At 39.2% G+C, this 9,866-nt stretch overlaps 1 protein-coding gene across 2 annotated transcripts; it reads left to right on the top strand.

The window, feature by feature from the left end:
• The first annotated feature begins 4,431 nt into the window (after nt 1–4,431).
• LLPH (LLP homolog, long-term synaptic facilitation factor) lies at nt 4,432–9,625 on the top strand. Of its 2 annotated transcripts, none has more exons than XM_036456839.2 (3): nt 4,432–4,545; nt 6,594–6,807; nt 9,006–9,625. In XM_036456839.2, the coding sequence occupies exons 2-3, from the start codon at nt 6,603–6,605 to the stop codon at nt 9,182–9,184; spliced, it is 384 nt and encodes a 127-aa protein (XP_036312732.1). In that variant the 5' UTR covers nt 4,432–4,545; nt 6,594–6,602; the 3' UTR covers nt 9,185–9,625. The 2 variants fall into 2 exon arrangements, with proteins under 2 accessions (XP_036312732.1, XP_036312733.1); XM_036456840.2 differs by having other exon boundaries at nt 4,442–4,550; nt 6,596–6,807.
• The last annotated feature ends 241 nt before the right edge of the window (nt 9,626–9,866 follow it).

Below are 9,866 nucleotides of genomic sequence, written 5' to 3'. Positions count from 1 at the left end.
AAAAAATAAATTAGTATGAATTTAGCTTCCTGTTTTAGTTATAAATTTGACTTCCATCATTTTCAATTAACTGTTAAATATGCAACTGCCTGATGCTTAAGTTTAACACAGCCTAGTGGGTAAGAGCATCTATATTAGAATAACTGCTATGCAACTAACTGATTATGTGGCCTTTGGCAAGGTACTGATCCTTCCTTATTTAGGTCTATGGGTATAATAATAACACCTACCTTATTGGGCGGTTGTAAAGATTAAATGAGATAGATAAGGCATATAAACTAGGAGATTATTAGGTGACTCGGGTCAGGGCACATACAAGAAGCAACCAATGAATGCATAAATAAATGGAACACAAAATGTTTCTCTAAAAGTTAATCAACTCAATACAAAAATTTAAAGATATATTTTTATTTATTTCAGAGAGGGGGAAGAGAAGAGGAAGAGGGAGAGGGAGACAGAAACATCATGAAGAGAGAGAATCAATGATAGGCTGCCTCCTGCATGCCCCCTACTGGGGAAGAGCCCAGAACACCAGAGAAACATCAACTGGCTGCCTGACTGGGAACTGAACGGCGACCTGGTTCATAGGTCAATGTTGAACCACTGAGCCACACAGGCCGGGCTAAACCATTTTGAAAAAATGTAAAACAATGCCACTTTTTTCAGTAAGTCGTTTTTTTTTGTTTTGGGAAATACATTTAAAAAAATATATATATTTTATTGAATTTTTACAGAGAGGAAGGGAGAGAGATAAAGAGCCAGAAACGTCGACGAGAGAGAAACATCGACCAGCCGCCTCCTGCACACCCCCCACCGGGGATGTGCCCGCAACCAATGTACATGCCCTTGACCGGAATCGAACCTGGGACCTTTCAGTCCGCAGACCGACGCTCTACCACTGAGCCAAACCGGTTTTGGCGGGAAATACATTTTTTAAGATAAAATGTATATATGTAAATAATTTATCTTTTAAAAATGGTATCAAATTTTCCAAACATTGTTTTAATTTTTGGTATGGCAAATATTGTAATTTCTAAGTGTACCAAAATCACTACATCCATTAGTTTGAAAACCATTGGTGTAGAGCGGTGGTCGGCAAACTCAACAGAGCCAAATAACAGTATGACGATTGAAATTTCTTTTGAGAGCTAAATTTTTTAAACTTAAACTTATTCTAACGCCACTTCTTCAAAATAGACTCACCCAGGTTGTGGTATTTTGTGGAAAAGCCACACTCAAGAGGCCAAAGAGCCGCAGTTTGCCGATCCTGGGTGTAGAGTATGGGTCGGCAACTAAGTAATTGCGGATTTTTTAAAGAAAAAGACAATTTTTTCATGGAATTAAATAACTTTATTCTGTAATGTATTGCCCATTTTGATCAATGACCTTTTGCCATCTTTCAGGCAGCATCATAATCCCACGTTCAAAAAACTTCTGGTTTTTATTAGCAAAAAACTGAATCAGGTACGATTTGACATCATCATCATTATTGAAATTTTTACCATTCAAGGAGTTTTGTAAAGATCGAAACAAAAAGTAATCAGATGGTGCAAGGTCAGGACTATATGGTGGATGTGGCAAAACATCCCAACCAAGCTCCATTAATTTTTGCCGAGTGACCAAAGATGTGTGTGGCCTTGCATTGTCATGATGGAATACAACACCTTTTCGATTTGTCAATTCGGGCCGCTTTTCTTCAACTGCATTGTTTAATTTCGTTAGTTGTTCAATGTAGACATCAGAATTGATCGTTTGGTTGGGTGGTAAGAGTTCAAAGTAGACAATTCTTTTGTAATCCCACCAAACTGATAACAAAACCTTCTTTTGATGAATATCAGCTTTTGATGTTGTTTGAGTTGGTTCACCTGGCCTGCTCCACGATCTTTTCCGCTTGATATTGTTGTAAACAACCCATTTTTTATCGCCAGTTATCAGTCATTTTAAAAATGGATCATTTTCATTACATTTCTTTAGCAAATCGCAGCTGCTAATGCGTTGCGTTAACTGTAATTCTTTCAGTTCGTGAGGAACCCATGTATCGAGATTTTGAACATAGCCAAGTTGTTTTAAGTGATTTTCAATGCATGTATGTGATACATGAAGCTTCTCTGCAATCTCACGTGTTGTACTATGACAGTCCGAATTGATTATTGCTTAGATTAGGGCGTCATCAACTTCAACTGGACGACCAGAGCGTTTTTCATCTTTGAGTGAAAAATCACCAGAACGAAATTTGGCAAACCAATTTTGACACTGCCATTCTTTTAAGGCTTCGTCACCATAAACAGCACATAACTTTTTATGAGCTTGCGATGCGTTTTTCCCTTTGCGGAAATAAAAAAGCAAAATATGACGAAAATGTTCCTTTTGATTTTCCATTTTTCAACGAACGCCAAACGAAAACTACAAAACAGATCAAAAAACTTTTTTTACTGATTAACAGCTGAATAGCCAACTATCAAATAACAAAATGTGTTTTACATTTGTACTAAGTCTGCAAACCTAAAAATTCAACTGAAGCCATGTGTGAAACCCGCAATTACTTAGTTGCCGACTAAGTTCATTTAGTTTATAAATGAACCATAGTTATTCATACATTCTTCTGTCATTGAATTTTATATGGTTCCTCCTTTTTTACCATCACAGTCAGTCTTGCTCTGTATGTCCCTGTATGTTTAGCAGCATGCATAGATAAGAGAGTTTGTCCAGGTAAAGAACATACCTGGATGCAGAATTACTGGATAAAAGGGCACGTGCAACTTAAATTTTTTTTTTTTTTTTTTTTTTACATTAAGTAAAGGTGAAAATAGACTCCAGAAATACTAAAAAAGTGGAATTAGTGGAACTCGGAGTGACAGGCAACTCCATGTGTAAGGTACAAAATGCAGTCAGAGTCGTAGGCGCAGTATCTGAGAACCGTTTTGACTGAGTGTAATTTGAGGAAAGAGGTGGAGCAGACCCTATCTAACTGGCCTGCATTACTTTTCTCACCCCTGCTTTCAATCCACTTGATGTACTGTGGGCATTAGTGGTGTCAGCAGCCAGGTGTTGGCCTTTTGGGAGCAGCTGGGAACTTAGGTTCTTTTTGTTCCTTTCATTTTTGTGTACTAAGCTTTGTCTTTAAGTTCCCATCTTCTAGGGCCTGGACAACATGGAGTCACCATCTGAGTCCCAGAAGTCTTCCTATTTTACTAAATGATTATGCAGATCAGGGGTTCCACCGCAGAGGCCTGACTTGGAGGTGGGGGGGATTAGGAGGGGTGAGGGTGGTACAGAATGGGAATGGCTGGTGTCCATAGTGGAATATGCCTTTCAGATGGAGAAACAGCCCACTTCCTGTCAGGTATGCAGTGCTACCCATTGTGCCTTCCAGTCCCATAGAATCTGTCCTCCTCTGTGAGGGAGAGATAAGCTATGTCCAATCTGACCCCTTAAGCCTTATCCTTCCATCAGGGGTTACAGTTTCCTCAAGTCTGTGGTTTGGTTTCCGTCATCTTTGTATACCCAGCATAGTGCTCATCAGAGCACACACTCAAATGTATGAGTGAAGGAATGAATTAGGGATTTCTAAATCTACCAAGGCCACTTAACTATTCTGTTAGAACTGCTTTTATACAAACCAGTGAGGAACTTAGGTTAAAATTCAGTTTTTTAAAGCATTAGTAATCCTGAATTATGGCATATATTTAACACCAAGCCATTTTCATAAGTTTTTTTTCTCTTTTCTTGTGCCAAATGTCTACTTAAAAGCTTTGGCCTGATATATTAAGCAATATGGAATCAATCTGGACTACGTAAAAGTGAGTTTTCTCTCATTTAAAATGCAGTACACACACTTCTTTTTGGAAGAAGTGGCTAAATTCTAACACGGTGGGAAACGTCGGGCCGACGAAGTCATTTGCTAAGGCATTAGGGGTGAACTAATGAAATGTTTGATCAAATACAGCTAGCTAATTTTAAAATCTTTTTTGTTGAAAGTATTACATAAGTCCCCTTCCCCTCCCCCCCATCCCTTTTAGCCTGCCCCCTACCCTAAGCCTTTACATTATAGTTTGTGTCACTCTGAGTCCCCTTAATTCCACTTTTTTTTAGTATTTCTGGAGTCTGTATTTTCACCTTTATTTGATGCAAAAAAAAAAGGGGGGGGGATGATTTGGTGTCAGGGAACCCATTAGTACTGTGTGAACGTGAAGCTAGAGGTCGACTCTGGGCTCCTTACCTGGCGGCAGAATCCGCTGGTCCCCGCCACCCGTTGGGTTAAAACATCGGACGGCCGCCGCCGGCGTCCCCACCTCGACCAGGACTCTTCCGCGTTCCTCAACTTCCGCTTCCGAAGTGGGAGGAGCCAGGCTGCCAGGCCTGCAGGCACCAAACACCGGAAGCGCGTCAGCGTTCAGCTTCAGAAGACCCCGCCTCTGGATCTTCTGATTCGGCTCCCAGAGTGCAACGCGCCGGGGGGCGGGACGGTGTGAAGCGGCGGCCCGGAAGGCGGAAGTGCCGAGCTTCCGGTCGTCTGGAGCGTGTGTGCCGTTAAGGTTGAACCTGTGGAGGTAAGTGGGTGTCCGGTGGGGCGTGGGACTCCGGGTTCCACTCTCCCTCTCGTAGAGAAACGCGCCTGCAGTCTCGTCCATCGCCGGGCCAGCTGAGGCGCCCGCCGCTCTTGAGGGCAAGGGCCTCTCGTCTCGGCGGCCCTCGGGCATCTCGGTGTCCTGGGCGAACTGGAGGCCTTCGTCGTCCAGTCTTCCTCGAGTTAACCTCGGCCCGCAAGACTTGTTTAACGAAATCCTTCTATCCCGCTGCATACAGGTTATGGGTGGTCATTCACAAGTTAAAAGCCTAAAGTGGTGATTGTTGGCATCCAAAGAAATGTTAGTTATTAATTCAACAGGTCTATTTAATCTTGGCTATGTGCAATGAGTTATATATAATGGGGGATCAAACGGTGAAAAAGACCTATTTTGTCCCTGCCTGATGGAGCTCACGGTTCATCGGGGGTGACAGAAAATAAACTCAGACTGTAACACATCTTAAAAAGGAAGGAAAAGGATGATAGCATGGAAGATACAAGGAGGGGAGCTGACAAGGTCAGAGAAGTCCTTTCTCAGGTAAGGAGGCGAAGGTGCAAGCCTTGAGAAGATCAGTTCTCAGGCACAGGAAAGCAAATGTAAAGGTACTGATGTGGACATAGTTTAGACTTTTTCCCACCCAAACAATGTCGTAATGATTTATATAACTGCATTATGGGTGTATAATTAACACAATAAACTTCATATGTTTAAAGTGTGTATTATAACCTTTGATATGTGTATGCAAATATAAGTCCAGCACAATTAAGATGATGTTATAAATCACTCACAAAACTATCCTTAAAAACTCTTTATAATCATTTCCTTCCTCTCTCTCATCGCATCCCCACTGTCCCTGCATTGTCACCAATTGGACTTTTTTTCAGATGCAATTGGGGGTGAAATGGAACATGAGGAGAGAGAGTTGAAGGAAGCAGGAGTCAGGTCACAAATAACCTTGTAGATCTTCAAGATAGGAGGTAGAGTCATTAAGGAAAGGCAATCATGTGCTCTAAGTTGTGTGTGTGTTTTTAATTTTAATTTTATTTGATTTTAAAGAAGAAAGGGTCGGGAGAGACACATCAGTGTGAGAGAGAAACTTTGATTGGTTGCCTCCTGCACACACCCCAACAAGAGATCAAATCTAATGGATATGTGCCCTGACTAGGACTCAAACCCACCACCTTTTGGGTGGTGCTCCAGCTATTTGAGCCACACTGGCTAGGGTTGCTCTAAGTTTTTAAATGCTCCCTAACCACCATGTGGAGGATTTAGGGCTAGGAATAGGGATGGAGAGAAAGCAACAGTGGAATTGGACAACTTTAAGATAGCTAGATTGACTTTAAGGGGTGGATAGTGATGACTTGGATGGGTGTCCTGTAGGATTGAGTGAAATCAAAATTCAGTTAAAAGAGATATTTATTTTATTTTATTTTAAAAATATATATATATTTTGATTTTTTTTACAGAGAGGAAGGGAGAGAGATAGAGAGCTAGAAACGTCAATGAGAGAGAATCATCGACCAGCTGCCTCTTGCACACCCCCCTACCAGGAACGTGCCTGCAACCAATGTACATGCCCTTGACTGGAATCGAACCTGGGACTTTTCAGTCCGCAGACCGACGCTCTACCACTAAGCCAAACCGGTTTCGGCTAAAAGAGATATTTATAAAAGCTTTTTGTGATTTGTAAGTTGTTACTTAAATGTAAGGTGATGATGCTCTTTGCATTTTGGAGGAAATTCAATTTTTGCATCTTGTGTGGAAACTCCAGCAACTTTCAGAATTGGCTTGCCGTATAGCTAGTGACCAAGGCGAGTTTGATTTGGTGTTCTTAATTATTCAATGACTGTAAATGGCCATGTTGATCCTCACATAATTTGCACATTAAGCCATCGTAAATCAAAGAGTTTTACCTTCCATTTGTTTATATTATGTAGAGATACCTTTTGATTTGGTTTTCCCAGCATTTTCCCCTTTTTGATGGTACATATTTACTTTTTTAATATGTATCTTTGTTCACTTTCCAGATAAAATATGGCTAAAAGCTTGCGGAGTAAGTGGAAAAGGAAGATGCGTGCTGAAAAGAGAAAAAAGAATGCCCCAAAGGAGCTTAACAGACTTAAAAATATTCTTAAAGCAGATACTGATGTTTTAATGAAAGATGTTCATGAGATAGCAACTGTGGTGGTCCCCAAACATTCTGAAGAGAAAACCCATTGTGTGGTGAAAGATGACAAAGGTGAGTTAAAAAAAAAAAAATTCTGCCAGTTTTCTTTTATGACTTTTTTTCTTTTGTCCTTTTTTCCTGTCTTCCATTCACTACTATACATGCATTGCTACAAACCTTCTGCCATGCCCACATTATTCTTTGAAAGCTTATAGTGCTGCTAGAGATTTGATGCTAAACTATTTTATAGCCAGTTCATATGAATAGGCACATTTGGGGATATGCAGAATGGGCCTTTGATGTTTATACAATAACCCAAATGTCTCAGAAATAGACAGTGCTATAGGCGTAGGCAAACCTAGACATCCTCGTTGGAAGGTACACAGTTCAGTCAGGGACGAGGCAGGACAAAAGGAGATCTTTCTTCATTTCACCCTTTGCAAGAACTAGTTCCCATCCTAAGAGTCCTCTGCATTTATATTATCCTGAAAATTCATAAAGTTTCCCTGTATTTGATTTTGACAAATTTTAGAGACCTCGTTGTCTTAATAGTCTAAAATTGGAGGCTGTGTATTATAGTTTCGATACATTGGTTTTCACATGGTTAATATACTACTTTGACAACAAATTAAATTAAGCACTCACAATGCCTAAGGTCAAAATATTGATAGAAGTGTATTTATGTGGTGTACAGTGGTCAAGGAAAAGAGAAGCATTCCTTAACTTTCTAATCCTAGAAATTTCCTTTCCCATTCTTCACAATGTCTCCCCATTTAGTAATCTACCTGTTTTCAATATGATTCCTCATCTCTGCTTTCAGGTTCATGTTTCCCCTTCCACTCTTTCATTTACCCACTTAATTTCTTAAGCCACAGATCTTTACCCTTGATCCCTCTTTCCTTTTTCTCCCACATCTAAACAACTAGCTCATCTTGAGTATCTTCAAAATACAACAGGAACCTATTCATTCTTCTCATTTATGCTTTCACTTTAAATAATCACTATCTCTCAACTGAACTATGATAGTAACCTTTTTACTTCTCTCTTCAGCTCTTGTTCTCTTCTGATTCATTCAGCCTATCCATAAGTGTGATCTTTTTAGAATATAAATCAAGTTTTATTTTAATGCTTAAAGCACCACATGTCTTTTCATGTGCTTAGCAGAGTCCACCATGTCTTACTAAATCTGATGTTAGTAGAGAGAGGTACAGAACCTCTCTGTAAAAAACTGCTTACCACAGGCTGAAGTTTGCCTGTTATTCTCCTCTCAAAAGAACATTGTAAACTCTATGAGAGCAGGGAGGTTATTTGGACCACTATGTCCCTAGACCTAGAATAGCACTTAAGATAATCATCCATCAACTAGTTATTCCAAGTACTATGGAAACAATGAATATTAGAGAAAAGGCCTCTATTCTAGTATACTTGCCTTGTTTTAGAGGCGAAAGAAAGTAAACCAGATAAGTGAATGTCAGGAGGTAGAAATCATGGAATACCTTGTATACCTTGGTCAGTTCTCAGGGAGGGCCATTCTGGGCATGTTCTTCACAGTAAGAAAGGTTGGTGGTGGATGTACCACAGCATGGTTGCACTGAGCTTCCTGCCAAGTCTCCTGTTAGTAGAGCTGGATTTCTGCGTGTTATCTGGATAGAAAAATGTGGTAGTCCTGAAATAATCCAGTCATTCTCTATTTCCTCTCCATCTCTGTCATCTAAAGCCTGCTGCTTACTGCTACTCCTCTTTCTACTTCACAGCATTAGAAGTGGCCATTCATTTTGAATCAGCTCATTTACTTCTGAGGCCTGTCTATTAGAAGTGGGGGTACACTTCTTAATGGCACAGCTGTCTTATTTAGCTCAAGAAGGCACTTAATTTAAGAAATGTTCTTGTAACTCACTCAGAACCATATATTAGCCCCTAACGCAGTAACTCAAATTCATTCATCCTAAATGGTTCCTGTTTAACTTTTTCTATTCTAAAGGACAGTCATGACAACATTCTTTAGAAAGTTTTTTAGTGACTAAAAAAGTGATGTCTCTTTCCTCCCAAATACTTTTCCTTCACAATTGTAGAAACACTTGACAGCATGTGTGTGACTCCATTGAAAGTGTTGTTAGAGGTTTTAGAGTTAGTCAAATCAGGGATTTGTGTTCTCTTTTGTAGTTTCAGACCACATTCACTATTGATGTTCTCACTGCATTAAAATGCTTTTATACAGGGTTGATTTTTCATTCGTGAGTATTAACAACTTTTCCATTTTTTTAATTCAGATGACATGAAAATGGAGACTGACATTAAGAGAAACAAAAAGAGTCTTCTAGACCAGCATGGACAATATCCCATATGGATGAACCAGAGGCAAAGAAAAAGGCTGAAGGCAAAGCGAGAAAAAGCAAAGGGGAAAAGCAAAGCAAAAGCAGCAAAGGCGGCTAAGGGTTTGGCCTGGTAGACTTTTGAAAACTTGAAAAGTGCCCCATGGGACAGATCTTTGATCAGAATGTATACACCTGTTTCAGCTTCTATCAAATGAAAACCTTGCTTTCGTTTTTTAACTGGGCCTTTTTTTTCAAACCCAACATAACATCTCAAATTTGTTTTAGGAATTTGAATAAAATACTGCCTTCTGTGAATGAAAGCTGTACTTACATTTAAGTTGGATGCTATCTAATATACAGGGATTGGATTACCAGACATCAAAATTCTATCAAATATTAATGTGGTTGTGGTTTTTGGTTTTAGTAAAGATAAGTGATATTATACTAACTCAAATTAAAGAAGAAGAATTAGTGTTATTTTAAAATGTAATGTCAGTGGATCTTATGAGAAGTACTTATTTGGAGTTTTGAATTTGTATAATTCATAATAAAAGGTATTTTGTTTAGATTGTGAATATCTTTTCTTTCATGTATCCTTAAGATATTGTAGTGGAGAAGTCCAGATTCTTTTTTAAAATTTTTAGATAGATTATTAACATGTACTAGTTAGTATGACCCATCTCTTAAGGAGATTAGAATATCATGGGAACTAGCTGAATGTTTATCAGTTTTTATATTATATAGCCTAATATAATGCAACATTTCCAAGACTATATTTTTCAGGATCTATTTTTCCAGATGTGTGGTGAAAAAAAT

Source organism: Pipistrellus kuhlii, unplaced genomic scaffold (genome assembly GCF_014108245.1).
Source record: "Pipistrellus kuhlii isolate mPipKuh1 unplaced genomic scaffold, mPipKuh1.p scaffold_m20_p_3, whole genome shotgun sequence".
Lineage (NCBI taxonomy): Eukaryota > Metazoa > Chordata > Mammalia > Chiroptera > Vespertilionidae > Pipistrellus > Pipistrellus kuhlii.
This window is presented reverse-complemented; position numbering and strand designations above follow the sequence as displayed.

What these genes read in the sequence shown, in the direction of transcription:
- LLPH (XM_036456839.2), top strand. Translation starts at nt 6,603, where the DNA reads ATGGCTAAAAGCTTGCGGAGTAAGTGGAAAAGGAAGATGCGTGCTGAA. An exon ending in TGTGGTGAAAGATGACAAAG is followed by an intron (nt 6,808 to 9,005) that starts GTGAGTTAAAAA and finishes TTTTTAATTCAG; the next exon opens with ATGACATGAAAATGGAGACT.